Source organism: Cyanistes caeruleus, chromosome 3, assembly GCF_971803275.1.
Source record: "Cyanistes caeruleus chromosome 3, bCyaCae1.hap1.1, whole genome shotgun sequence".
NCBI lineage: Eukaryota > Metazoa > Chordata > Aves > Passeriformes > Paridae > Cyanistes > Cyanistes caeruleus.
In genome coordinates, this window is record NC_141703.1 from 24,365,808 (window position 1) to 24,380,993 (window position 15,186).

Here is a 15,186-nt window from a genome sequence, read left to right on the forward strand (position 1 = left end):
ACAAAAGACCTACCTTTTCACCTTTGGGACCCTGAAACCCCAAGCCCATGTAGCCCTGAAAATGTAAATTACACACACTTAGTCAATTCTTTTCTGCAGTGCATACATGCATATATATAAACTTATGAAGGTATTATGTACTCCTCAATTGCTAAGGGAGAATATAAAAGACAGAGTATGTCTTTTAAGTGCATGTGTGAAACAGATAAATAATCATGTCCTAACTTCCCTGCTGTTTTTAAAGCTCTGTGTCACAGCCACTTGTGAAAAAAACTGATTGAAATTCATCAGATAATTTTATTGTCAATATGCTCTTTTACCCAACACTTTAGTGAAAATATTGACATTTTAAAATTAATCCAAATAACCATAGAATGCTGTAATTACTACTGATTTGATCAAGTGAGATAACAGCAAGATAAATTTAAAAAGTGGTAAAAATTTCTCTTTATGATGTTCACTAAGACACAGAAATAGATCCCAAGGTATAAAAAAAGCCCACACCTTTTGGACCATTAGTTTCCAGAGCTTTCAGGATCTGGTATGCAAAAAAAATAAACAAATGGACTTACTGTTTATATTAAAGAGTCTTACCTTCTCGCCTGGAAGTCCTGGTGGCCCTGGGGGACCCTACAAGACAATACATTTTAGCATGCACATGTATAGAGTTCACTAAGTGGAATAATGCCTTATTCTGTGAAAACAGCAAAAAGGCAGATCTTTACATTAAACCCAGTAATTTTATTTTGCTCTTGCTGTGCATTATTCACAACTTAGAATAAAAAATAGTAGCAAAGGGAATCTAAGATATCTCATTAATTATTATAATAACAGACAGATTATAATGTGCTTCTACATTAATACTCAGTGCTGCTACCCATAAAAATAACCTCAGCAAACATTTGGATTTTGCTATGGATGCTTGGTATATAGTTTAGTTTCTATAAATTAAATTGTGGAAAAAAGAAAAGGAGGACCAACAGTTACAGTCTCTCCCCCACAAAAATACCCTCCAAGCGTGCAAGAAGAGAAGAGAAGAGGGCTGTAGGAGCAGCTGCTACTGAAAACCCATGCTGCCCAGGAATTTCTGCCATGGCAGAGTTCAGAAGGCTGAACATGAAGCCTGGAACTACACCTGTTTTTCCCAAATCCCAACCAAGACCTGCTACACACACATTCGAGAACATCCCTGTAATCAAGAGCTGTAAGTGAAGTGCAAATCACCATGAAGTGAAACTTACTTGCTCTCCTGGAGGGCCTTGTGGCCCCATTGGTCCCTGAAACCCTGAAGCTCCAGGCGGACCCTATGAAAAATTCAAATGGCATCATAAGAAAGCAATATGGTAATTTCATGATACTGATATAATTTTAATTGAAACACACTACTATCCAAACATCATTTAGACTTACAGGCAGTCCAGGTTGGCCAGGAAACCCTTTTTCACCTTTTAGTACACCAGGACTTATAAGACCAATCACATCACCTGGATCTCCCTACAGTAAGAAAATAAAAAGAGTAAGTCTTGAACATGAATTCGAATACATTCAAACCCACCAGGAGAGGAAAGCTGTAGCTATGCATACTTTGGAATCACTTGGAAAGCTGACTTTAAAAAAATCACCTTATTTCTTTTAATTCAGCTGAAACAGAGATATTAGAAGTTGAGATCTTAATTGCCAATTGTATTCTAAAGCCTCCTGAAGCGATTCCAGTACCAAAACTATCTTCACACCTCATTTCCTGTATTGTAATGAGTAGTCAGAATTATTTTTCCATGAAATCTATCACTACTACAGTGTCAGCACACAACTGGAGCATCTGACCTGGCTGCTGAGAGAAGTGGTAACCACACAATCTCTTTCCCCTGCTGAGATCTTCATGCTTTCACCTAATTTTTACATAAAGGCCATTTATGGTGTTCTTTTTCTTCAGGAAAGGAATACATTTAGTTTTACTTTAGAAAACTATTCTGATCACCATCCGTTTCTTTATATTCCTTCTTTTGAGAGCAAATATCCCATTTTTCCTGTGTTTTTGTACAAAGTTACAAATAAGTGATTTTATTTCAGTTCTGTACCTATGCAGACATGCCTAGCAAAGAAATATCTGAGTACTTCAGTGTTTCTAGAATGAGTCAGTTCTTTCTGTGTGAGAGTAAGAGAAATAGACATTTTAATAACTTGGGTTGTCATGTCATTTCTCATTTGAGATTACTTCTAGACTTATCTTTAGCTTACAGTTCCAGATAATATCTGTTCACTTTAAAGACATCTTGGATGTCATTCAGTGCTTCATTCTCCAGTTCACAGAATGCACTCAGACACCTAGTTAGTTAGTCTGACTTTTTTCTTTATGAAAACTAGTCTAGTATGTGTTGGATGATATCCATATCATCCGTGGGGTATAGGACCTTCTTCCACAAACATTATCCATGTGAAACTTTTGAGATAAATCAAATGTCAATATAAAACCAAACATTTGAATCATAAAACCATAGACAATGGGGTGGCCACCACAGTGTTTGTACATTACTAACGACATGTACGACTTCCCCCCTGTTGTAGTCCATATAACACTTACCCTTTCAGGTTCTGCACAGAACACATATGTTCAGTTGTTATTAAGTGGGGAGGTGCAAAGTGAAACAACAATACAACTTTTCCGTCCTTAAGTAAAGACTGCTGCATGTCTTAAAGTGTGTAGAGATCACATAAATTCTTATTGTTAGAAGTAGGATATAAGTACACTTAGAGAATGTACCTTCATTCCAGGAGGTCCTGGAGGTCCCTGTGGAAAAAACAGACAGATTTGTTTGAGTATAGCTCCTAAATGCTGTATTTATTATATCTTAAACTCAGTATAATTTCCTATAGTTATATTTGCATTTCAAGAGTCAGCCTTAAAAAAAAGTGAATCAAGCAGAAAAGAATCTACTTACTATACTTCCAGTCAGTCCTGGTAAACCTGGGGGACCTACTGGACCTCTTTCACCCTAAGGGGAACAGAGAAATTGGTTTTGTTTAGGGAACATATGCCTGAGGGACGTTTTTATTTCAACACAGAGATGCTGTTATAAATGAATGTAAATGTCACCTTTGTGCCATTACATCCTGGAATGCCAGGTGGACCAGGAGGGCCATCTTGTCCAGGAATGCCCTACATGAAGAGAAAGTAAAGAAATTAGCAATGTAAGGAATAATCCAGGTCAGATGTCACAACTGAAAGTTTGATGTTCCTTGCAAAAACATATATACTTCATACGTACAGGAAGGCCTGGGTTTCCTGGAAAGCCTGATACTCCTGGGGGGCCCTGCAATTGAGAAAAACAAAAACTGAAATGACAAATCCACAAAACAGCAAGGACAAGCTGCAGCCCAATTTCCATCTCCAATCTGACAGTAAAAATCAGTAGCATTTGAAACTTCCTTGACAAGAAAGCTCCAATTTTCAAAACCTCTCAAATATGTCACCTTAGTAATGAATAACTGAAAGACATTTCAATAACTGAAAGCTTTCATATTTCTTTAACTTTTTAAGCAGTAGGAAATAGATCAGAGCCTCATGTAGAGGTAAAAGGGAATGCACAGGTGTTCCCTTCACACAAACACCATTCCCAAAATGAAATTTACTGTAGGCATCTCTTCATAGCAGAAGATAATGTTAGCACACCATAAAGATGCTTCTCTGTCTTTCATACTCATCAGTGTATCAATTCCTTCTTATTATCAAAACTCCTACCAGGCTGAGATAATTCTTTCTCCTCCAACAGCTTTTCAGTGTAATGAATCAGGCATTTAAGCTGGCACATTATTTTCATCCTATCATCTTACTTATCCATGCAGCATTTCCTAAAACATGTATTATGAAGCAGAAAAGATGTGTGGGAATCCTGAGCTCAGATAGTGTATTTGCTTCTTTCAGAACTTTATAATTGCTAAAATACATTTTACTCTGCAGCAAACAAACACATTTGCCAGGAGGTGCCAATTCACATTAACACTCAGGATACCCCAGGCCAACACAAACATCGTGCATTGAAATATGGATTTCTTGATCTAGCAGTATGCCCTCTCTGTAACACCTCAAAAACTGCAGTTACTTCAGTAAGTTCTATTTGCTCCAGCAACTTCAGGCAAAGGGAGAACAAAACTGAGATGGCATTTTGAGAATCTGTGAGCAAGAGGGTATAGCTGAAAATGCATACATCATTACTGGCCAAGTCACTTGAATCCTCTTTCATCATGACATTTAGGAAATGTGAAAGTTCTCAGAAAGAGCTTGGCACCTCACAAAACCCAAACAGGCACGGCCCTGGCCAATATAATATGCTAAAAGAAGTGCTATATAAGTGCCCCATTTAACAGAAATGACAACAGGATGATCACAGATATTCAGAGCCTCCTTTAGCAAAGTTAAGAAATCCTTGTCCCTGACTTTAATTTGCTCTGTATCTTTTTAGCACATATGTGCTCATGACTATGTCAGCTTCTCTGCTGGAGTGCTTCAAGGGTAGATGGCAAATGTAAGGGAGAATTTTGCAAGAGGAAATAAGGTTGGTTCATTCTGAAGCTGGAAAAAAGCCTTTTGGTATGTCAGGAAGATATCAGAGGCATATTAAAACCGGTGCTGTTGACACAGTGATAAGTATCAGGTAACAATGCAAATTAATAAAGACACAGTCTGTCCAATGCAGCAAGAACTTCAAAGGTAAAAGTGAGAATTTTGAAATTACAGCTCAAGGGGATGTCATTCATTAACTCAGAGACTTCCTCTTGCACTTGGAAGGCAGCCATTCCCAAAGACATCAGAATTGCAAGAAAGTAAGACAGAACTCACTCTTGTTCCCTTTGTTCCTGGCAGTCCTGGTTCTCCAGTATCACCCTGAAAAGTAAAAGAGAAAGCTTTATCTTTGCTGGGGACAACGATTTAGGAAAATCTGATTGTTTTGAATACTAAAGCTTAAGTTCTTACCTTAAGCCCTGGTGGCCCAGGGGGACCTTCAGGTCCTTGCATTCCAGGAAACCCAATCACACCTTGTAGTCCCGGCAAGCCTCTTTCTCCCTGTGGAAGAAAAAAACTAATTAGCAAGTACACAACTGAAGCTCCTTCAAGTAACTCACATATCCCATTCCTGTGCTCAAGGAATCTGATAAGTGGTGAGAAGCTACATGTGACAGCAGGGTTCATGTTGGTACTTGAAAGAAGGATTATTATAAATAAAGAAATATTTATGGTTCAATAATAGATTGGCAGGGGCTGAGTGTGGCAAAACAGAAAAGCACTCTTTAAATATTAGTTAAACCTTTTTTTCTGGATAGCACTCTTCATAGCAGATTTATTCTCCTCCTCCTCCAGGAAGGTCACTTTTCCTCTAATAAAACCTACCTGCATTCCTCCAGAGGTGCTGCTAAATCCCAGTAGAAAATCCAACAGCCCAAATCAGCAACTAAATTTCTGAAAACCACAAATATCACTGTTTGGTCAACTAGTGCATGAATGGTAAATACCACTCTTCTTACACACCACTCACAACAGCAGGTTTTGGAGACCAGGTTTGTCACTTAGGCTTGAATTTCAGGGTGTTTCAGAGACAGGGTGCTTCAAGATACCAGATCTTCCCAAGAAGCTGAACACAAAATTTTATTTGTATGTGTCATCCTTTTGATTCTGCTTTAATACTGTATGGGACATCTGTGCTGTCCCTCTCCCTACAACTCCAAATGTATTTAAATCAGATAAATCTAGAGGCAGGAAACCTATCCACACTTTAGATCAATATTGCAGCTATTGTACTTTCAACTATATTTGAACTTCAGTGAAACTGAGAGAACACTATATGAATAAAGGATGCAAAACCTACATGAAGGGAGAGGGGAAATAACTTATGCACGTCAATCCCTAGAAGCAGCAAATCAAGCAAATCAAAAGTCACTGGTTACATGCAGGAGGTAACCAGAGTTGTCCTTTCAAGGTTGTGAAACAAGCAGAAAACACTTCATACTGTCATACTGTCAAAAACTGTGGGAGTATTGGATGAATCAAAGGTTAGTGTGAAACTGCGAAAATAGGAAGTTTTACAAGTTTGGAAAACAGCTAAAAACATGGCACCTGCTTTAGAAACTCAAAACACAGCAATTTTCAAAGGATAGCAAAAAGAAAACAAAATTAACAACATTCAAAACACATAAAGGGACACTACAGAGACTAAAGGATTTTCAGCAAAACAGTGAGATTAAATTGCAACTTGTAATAAACAACCAATTTGGTATTTGATTTCAGGATGGTGATTAACAATAAACTTTTTTTTCTGTTTGCTCAGGACAAAGATTCCCAGAAATACACTGGCTGTTTAAGAGGTCAGCTGAGGACTGAGCACACACGAGAACATCTGAGCCTTGGAGAGCTCATTGTCCAGCAAGTATAACAGGCACCTTGCAAAGTAAAAGTTATGCCATGCAGACAGAGGAAACTGAGTGATAACCAACAGACATGGTGCTATGGTGTCAGAAGATGAGAAGAATTGGGAGATTTGTGGAGTTACTGGATTGGTGTTGTTTTTTAGTTCCTCGTCCAGGATTTTTTTAAATGAAGAGACAAGGGGGAAGGGACCCATTATTCTTGGGTATGAAGAGCAGGGCCGAGAAGGAAGGGAGAAAAACTCTGAGATTATAAAAGCATGAGAAAGTAAAATCAAAATAACATTCATTGATTAAAAACTCCTGACAGAAAAAATTAGAATGATTTTTCCATGAAATCTATCACTACTACAGTGTCACCACACAACTTGCTTCTCCTCTCCGTCTTCCCAGAAAAATAAAATTTTTCAGTAAAAGAGAGTACTTCCTGAGGCAAACACTCAGTTCTTCCTTGAAGTGCTGAAATGGCCTGATCTCCTCTATTTAATTCCCAATATTCTTTATCATGGCTTGAGAATTCTTTATTTGGTTTGAGCCAAATCCGAAGCAGTGTATTAGACCAGAAAACAAAGCAAAGCAAAGCAAAGCAAACATCAGAACAGCTGTAGAATAATGTTTCCAGGTCAGCTGTAGAGGTACAAAGTCCAAGTTCTAAAATAACTAAAATTGTTTTGAAAAAGATTTTAAGGAAGAATGCATGACAATGCAGGTCTCTGAATAAATGTTGAAATAATTAGCAATCTGAAAAATATCTTTAAATTTAAAGGAGTTACATAAACCCATACTTTGACTGGCTAATGTGCACTGCTGTCATAAACTTACTTCCACAAAATCAGTTTTTATGTCATTCAGACCAGAGTGTCACACTGAACCCTGGGCACTTGTTCTCACGACCTGCTGCAAGACAGGCTAAGGAAGAAGAAGCCACTCAAGTACATACAACAGGGCCTTCCACTGCTGAAGGAATGGACACCATGTGCAAATGAGAAGAAAAAAAGATTATTTTGACACCCACAGAGAAATATGCCTCATGTGTAACATAGATAATGTGTAACACAGTCAATACTTGCTGCACTCAGAGGTTCTGCCCCTGAGGATTTCACCACACTTTGAACCGCTGCACCCTGCCACACAGAAAAACAGCCTTTCCTCCATTCTTAAGGAAACTTAAAACTGAGGTTTACAGGTCATATTTTCACTTGGTCCAAGGCTCCCTTAGACTATTCTGGAACTGTAAAAGGGCCTTAACTTGCCTGTAAGTCACTTACTAAGGGAATGACTCCTTCATCTGGTCAAGGAGCTAAAGGCTTAAAATACATAAAAACTTTCAACTTCTAAGGCAACTTTAGTCAATTCTCTTAAGGCTATCTTCAGACATCCAGGCTGCCCTGTCTGAGGGGTAGAACAGCTAGAGGAGAAGAGTTGAGGCCGTAACAAATCACTTAGAACTAAGATACATTCAGGTTTCCCTGGAAACATTTTTATTTTCCTGACTTGAAGAGTTTGGCCAAGAATAAAAACAACTGGCTATTTGTCCAGAACTTCTGGACACCCAGTCAAGGTACTGGGTGTTCCAAGGCCTGGAAAATATAACTCCTGAGCATGTGGATGTCTGTACCACCCCAAAGCCCGCAGACTCATGACTTCTCTTACTGGAACTGAGCTCATCTTTTTGCAAGAGGGAAGTAAGATAAAAGAGACTGCAAGAGTGAGAGCTGCCAGATCCCTCTCTGCATGCGACCTGCCACTGTTGGCTGCTCATTCTAACAGGGAACCATGGACTTACACACTGCAAACACCTCTCCCTCTACTCTGCCTTCTCATCTGATTTTGCTGCAAAGTAAATTCAGAGAAAATAGTCGAAACTAAATATTGTGTAAGAAGTCCAAATTTCTGCAGTTTTAGGCTACACAATTAATGGGATTTAACTCCTCCATGCCACCCATGGACACTCAGAGAAGTTAGGGCAACCTATTCCATCAAGACCCAGTAAGAGATCTAGGGATGTCTCCTGGATTCCAGCCCCTTTCTTTAGTCTGGGTACCAGTCTTCCTCTTTGTACAACAGCCTTAGCAAACTGATGGTGCCAGCACTTGTATGGACCAAAAAATAAAGGTTTTACTTCAATACTCCTGTTTGAGTTAGTACAAACTTCTGTCATATTTTTGCATCAGCGATACTACACTAAATTACAGCAAAATTCTATCAGAGTATCTATACTGAATGGGAGAGTACAGAAACTGCACCATCCTTAAACTGTGAAGTCATATGACTGAAGGATATCCTAATGTCACTGAGTAGATCAGACCCCACAGACCCCTGAGGTAACAACAGTCATACTGCTGCTTTCCTACCTAAAGTGGCTTCCCTGGAACTTCAAGATTAGATGAAGTTATCGTTTATGCTGTACAGAACAGGAATAAGCACGTTCTGAAGATGCCTTGCTTTGCAAGGAAACGCTTGACCTGCTGCATCCTTCCCCTGCTTACCTGCCTGTTCCTTTCTTCATTCAATATCCCAGCCAAACAGCCCAACAGTAAGTGCTTGTGCTACATTCATGCTGCAACTCATTGAGCACATACACTGCATAAATTGGCAAGCACCAGGTCATCACTGCTACCCCACTTATTTTTTGCTCAGCGCTGAGATTTCTAGCTGTGATGCATGAAGAGCATGAGACTCTGACTGCAAGGGTTATGTATTGTTCAAGTTCCAATATTCACAGCTGCAAAAGCTTGGCAAGTAATATTGAAAGAGCTGCTTCTGCTTCTTACAAATCAATTCATGAGACTCAAAAATTAAAACAGATGTCATCTGTACCTCTGCTGATTCAATGCAAGCTGTCAGAAAGCACAAAGGAGAACACATTACTCAGCTCACAAAAATGAATATTCTGCCACTCAGCCGCTGCAAATGCGGAGGTGCTACGTAAAAAGACAGCAAGTGCTCAGTCACCACTGCACTCATTTAATAAGCAAGATGTCTGTGTTAGCTCAGCTTTTGTGAAATGCCTTTGCATTAGGTAGTTCAAATTAAAACTGAATGGACTTCTAAACAGACATGAACCTGTTAAGAGCTGAACTGCATGGGCTGATGTTTTTTTCTGACACCTACCCTTCTAAATTAGCCATGAAATGCTGTTTGGCACATGGAACAACTGCAGATTTCTAAGCAAGAGAGTCACATAAAATAAGTAATTTCATAAGATTCAGCTGTAATATATCAAGGGCTGAGGGGGAGGAAATAATCACCACCCCATTATAAATTATTTCCCCTGTTACTTTGCCTAGGGACTGCTGGACTGGGAGATTTTAGGCTTGAGAGACTGGTAACACGGATATAAATCAACTGTTTCCCAAAGTGTGGGCTCACCGGGTGTCTGTGTCTGTACAAATATAATGTTCTCAGGCTCTCCAGAGATTCAGGCACATGGTGAATAACAATACGTAGATCTTCCCAAAGCCATTTGAAAGATGCTTCATTTCTTAACATTTGCCTCTGCCAGAGATCCCCCAGCAGCTGAATCCTCCAGCTGAAAAGGCATAAAACTCAGTCTAAGGGAAAGATGCCAAAAGGCAGCTGAACTGATCTACCCAGCAAAGGTGGCTCCTCTCCTTTTAAACAGGTGGTGCCACCCCACCCTTCTTTACATCACCTGCTGTGATTCTCTCAGCCTCCACTGCACCAGTTCAGCTCACTAAATTTACTCCCTTTTCTTCAGTGAGTGAGCTTGTTCCAGCCTCTGTGAGCTGAGGAGCTCACCAGGTGGCCAGAGAGTTGCCAAAGCCAATGTGAGAAGGACACAGCAGGACACAAGGTGGAATGGCAGCAAGAGCAGTTTCTCACACCAGAGCAGTGGGGTTTGCTGGAGCTCATCCACCATAGCTCCTCAGCTGTGCCTTCACAAGGGAAACTGAGCTGGGAGCCAACACATCCCTGGCCTTGCCAGAGGGCTGTCTTCGGACCACTGTCACTGCTGGCTCCAGCATGTTATAAACTCAGAATTCCTCTCACAAATGCATGTGCTATCCTGTTCCCAAAAGTTAAAATTCACCAAACTGAAATTTTACCAAGGGCATGTTTGGCAAAGAAATGCAACTGTTTCAGGATGAAAACTGATGATGCAGTTTCCAAAGAGACTAAAAAAAGAGCCTGAGTGTTAGCAGGAAAACCTGCCATTCAAAACAGTCATCACACCTTGATGCTCCAGTGTGACCACAGCAGTGGACAACAGAACAGTTACAATGTACTATATGGTTTCCTACCCAGACTATCCCCAGCCACATGAGAGGTGAATGCAGGCTCTGTATTTCTTCCTTCAGCTGATGTAACTGCAAGCTCTCAAGTGAATTAGCTCCAAGGTGCTAGAGAAGTAATTACAGCAGCCAGTGGGAAACAGTACTGTGTGACCAGAGTAACGCTCTCAAGCCACAGCGTTTCTCTCCACACACTTTTAAATGTGTGTTACAGAATTGTAATAGGCTCACTGTTACTCCGTATTGCATTACAGAAGACAGAGAATACCAATTCTTCATTAAAAAGGTATTTTTAACCACCAGAGGGAGCACTGGCCCTGAATATATTTCAGGAATAAAATAAACATGTACAATAAATAAATCTGTTTGTCCTCAGCTGCACTTACCATTTTCAGTATTTTATTGAAAGTGTGAAGCGGATATCAGTCAAGCAGAATTATTGCTATATGCTTACAGGACATGTGTCCTCAAGTGCACTGAGGAAGTTTAATATTACAAAATTCCCACTGCACATTTTTCAACAGAATGTATCTGCGCCATAGCTATACACTTCTGGAGCCACAAAAGTAACAAGTAATTAATTACCCAAACATAACTCTGCAGACATGAGAAGAATCTGTGTAGGAGCTCTATAAAGGTCTTGGCTCACCCAGAAGTTTTGGGGCTGAGTTCCTGACAGTGTGTGAAATGGAAGAGAGGCTAAGGCAGAGACAGGAGGGAAGAGTCAGCAAAATCTGGATTCTTGCATTAAAATGCAGTCCCATGGAAACATGAGTGCAGCATTTTCGGCATGACCTAGCAGAAGGAGCAGTCATAGCAGTCTCACATCACCTGCACAGCTCTACAGTCAGGCTGGCTGAGGCCCTGAACAACCTCTAGCACTGCCAGGGCTGCTCTGCATTATACTGAGACATGTGTGACAACAAAGGGCCACCCCAACAGCTGCTGGGGAATAGCACTCTCTTACTCACGACCTCTTTGCCTTCTGCATCTCCTCCTCCCTTTGCTCCCTCCCCAGTGACTTTCACCTGTGGGACTCCTTCAGTGCTGCAGTCAAACGAACTCTCAGGCTGCATTTTGTGGGGAGGACACTGGGAAATACCTGTTTATGATGCAAAAGCCAGTGCCATAAATGCTCATATACCACGGGGAAGGCATCCCCATCACCAAATCTCACTCTGATTTTTCACTCCTTGACAGGATTACTCTTCCTACTGTGGAAGTATCCTTTCTCAAGGATCATGAATTTACAACATTGAGGAACCTCTGCAGCTTGACACAAGATAAGCCCAAACCTCCAATAGTGACTCCATTCATATAAACATTTAATTAGAGGGCTTTTCAGGTTTAAGGTTCAGAGACTGAGCCTGGGCCTTTGCCTCCTAAATACTGAAGAATGCTTGGAGCAAAAGCATATTTCTGTGGCACCTCATGGCTGCACAGAACATTCCTCAGGAAGCTGCTAAGTGCTTCCCAGGAGTATAAAAATAGAAATAAGAATCTTTGATTATCCTTTTCCCTACATATCAGTATCTATGTGCTTAGCTGGTGCTCAAGTGCGTGGATATACAGCGTGTCTCAAAGAAATTCAGAATATGAATAAGAAGTAAAATGAGTGAAGTAAAATTAACATTCAAAAACCAAGAATTATAATTTATATATCATTTAATTGGTGCCAATTTAAGTTGGTTTCCTACCAACACCATACAATTTCAGTTAAACCAGCTATAAGTAAGAGCATAATTTAGAAGTCTTCTTCATTTAATACCTCTTCTTCCTTGACCCATTCCTCATTTTCCAAAAGAAGTTGTCTGTTTTTAAAATGCAGCTACCCAAAGTTCACATTTTAGAACTTCTTGAGCCATGTAAACTTTTATCTTAAGCTCTCTATATTTCCTTGTATTTGCATGTCTTTGGTTCATGCATGCTTTGTGTGATATTGCATTCCAGTGTAGATAAATGTTACAGATCCAGAAGTAGTTGGGATGCTGAGGGGTACATATTTATTCATATCATACCTGAGGGCATGGTATATGAAGTACAGAAATAGAAAATGACTGAGAAGAAGACAACTGACAGCAACTAAACCTTATCTTCAGCTCTGGAAGTCCACCTGCACAGAGCTTGGCAGTTTAACACCAAATTATGTGGTTCAATTTCTTTATGTTTAAACTTTTCTTGATTTAAAAAAAAAAAAAAAAAAAAAAAGGAAAAAAGCCCAACACAATAACACAGTTTATGATGGTTCAGAAGGAAATCACACCTTTTTACAAAGGTACACATGAAGTTCTCCAATTTTATTTTATTTTTTAAATCTTTTATGACACATGGGTCAATTTGCCTCTTCTCATCAGCTAGTCACTCGGGGGAACAGAAGAATCTCAAAGAACTGTAAGGGAAGAGGATGTTTGAAGGACAAATGTGTTTGCACTGTAAAAAGAAAAAGGAAATTCTATCACCTGCATACAGGTTGAATCAAAAGGGTGCTATATTTCCCACCCCTTCTAATCATCTGTTGAACACATTAGGTCTGAGTAACTCTTCCTTTGTTTTATTACACATTGTATTAAATCACTTCCAGTGTTGAAGGTCCAAGAATATAAGGGGTAAAAATCCTCCACACCCTTCCTACTTCATTAATGAAAATTATTTAGCATTTGTTTGCATTTGGCATTGTTTAAAGGCTCACATTTAAAGATGAAACAGCAGGGGGAAAAGGGTCTTAAACGTTTTTCTCTGGGATTTCTAATTTATTTTTGTTCAGATCCTAGACCGGGAATGAAATGTGACGTTACATGCAAGTTTTATTCTCTTGCCAAAGGTTCGTCATGGACATATTTACAGAAAATAATCTCTTCCATAAATAGTAAAAACATGGGCAGCTGGTCCTAGACAGTACAGACTGCAATAAAGTTCTCATAATGAGGTACTCATATCTTGAGGGTATGCGACAGACAGTACTATTTGAGACAGTGCTAGTCTAGCTGCTTTTTTGGATCAGGCTGGAAATGGCATTTCTAAACTTTTAAACACTATGAAAGTTCCATAGGAGTAAAATATCTTTCCACAAAATAGAGGAAATATTCTGCCTTTTGACTTTTAATCATGTAAATATCACAAGGCAGACAACATTGTGCCTCAAAAGTCTCAGTGTTTCTTCACTTTGTCTCTTCACTCAACTAGATCTATTGTAAAACAGACATGACAATACGTAACTTTGCAATACCTCCAAGGTTGTTCAGCCTAAGTCAAGAAAGTTAACCGAGATGCAATTATAATTAACAATGATGAAAACAAGTATCTTTCTTATTTTGACATCATAGAGGATGTCAGTATCCTCGTCAGTAAGTGTCAACCAGAAGTTGGTGTATTGCTCAGCAGGTGGTTTTAAGGTTTTATTTACCATTAAAAATAAAAATAAATATAAATAAATAAATACAAAAATAAAAATAAAATTTAAAAAAAGGACACGTAATGAGGCCGTTCGGAATTAATCCGTAATGCCTGACTGCCACCCAGAGGAGCCCGCGGGGAAGTGACACAGCCTGGCTCCTGGGACACTGCCAGCCCCAGGCACAGCCCTTCCCTGGCGCCCCTCTCCTGCTCTTCCTTACAGCTGACGGAGCACAGTCACAGACAGAAGGCAAAGGCACTTTTGCTATCGAAAGCTCTGGAGAGTTTCACAAACACTATCTTTTCCCTTTTTTTGATGTGGGAAACGGTGTCGTTCTCCTGCCTTGACACTGATTTCACTGCATTTAATACCTAGAACTTCCTACAGAGATCCCTTTATAGGATTTTCACGGGGCTGAATGTGAAATGGATTTCCAGCCTCTATTTCCACACCTTCAGACAGAAATGAAGTTTGAGTTGAGGTGCTGCGATCACATCCTTAACTCGCTATCCCATTAAAGGCGCTGCAATACAGATGGGAGGCAGCACTGGCTTCTCTGTGCCAATTCTTCTCTGTGCATTGCTCGCTATACAACCCTTTGGTATTCCTCCCTTTATTTCACCTAACTACTGACATTGGAGCCAGAGGGCATTATAGACTGCTCCTCTGTACTAGAGTCCCTCCCCTCCATCGCCACCACTTAAAATCATTTATTTTGGAGTTCCGTATCGTCTTTCAGACTTTGCTTGGCATTGGAACAAACCTAACAAAATTAAGGGCTACCAAACCCCCTCAAGGCTTTAAGTATTCTGCTAACTAGCCATGAAATGCTTTTGTTGCATCTGTTTCCAGTCAGTGAGAAAAGATTGAGAGAACACCCCATTTGATGCTAGTGACTGTGCTCACTCAGCTCGGTACACTGTGCACACTGAACTCTGACACGAGCCTTGGTGAGAACTATTTTTGTTGGCATATCAATATATTTAAAAATGTTCCAGCTGAACTTCGGTGGAAGCTGTCACATGCTTTCTTTAAGAGCTACAAAATTTATGGGTACGTTTTGCCATTCTAATCACTCTTAAATATTCTGAGATATAAACATGATTTTCCAGACAGGAG

At 39.8% G+C, this 15,186-nt stretch overlaps 1 protein-coding gene across 1 annotated transcript in view; it reads right to left on the bottom strand.

Moving 5' to 3' along the window:
• COL4A1 (collagen type IV alpha 1 chain) overlaps positions 1–15,186 on the bottom strand; it is a 120,321-nt gene that overhangs the window by 48,327 nt on the left and 56,808 nt on the right. Inside the window, exons 3-12 of the mRNA XM_086880171.1 lie at positions 4,973–5,062; positions 4,838–4,882; positions 3,267–3,311; positions 3,095–3,157; positions 2,940–2,993; positions 2,762–2,788; positions 1,411–1,494; positions 1,242–1,304; positions 595–630; positions 14–55 (exon numbers count right to left, since the gene is read on the bottom strand). Of these exons, the coding sequence (XP_086736297.1) occupies positions 14–55; positions 595–630; positions 1,242–1,304; positions 1,411–1,494; positions 2,762–2,788; positions 2,940–2,993; positions 3,095–3,157; positions 3,267–3,311; positions 4,838–4,882; positions 4,973–5,062 (549 nt within the window). The remainder of the gene's footprint in view (positions 1–13; positions 56–594; positions 631–1,241; positions 1,305–1,410; positions 1,495–2,761; positions 2,789–2,939; positions 2,994–3,094; positions 3,158–3,266; positions 3,312–4,837; positions 4,883–4,972; positions 5,063–15,186) is intronic.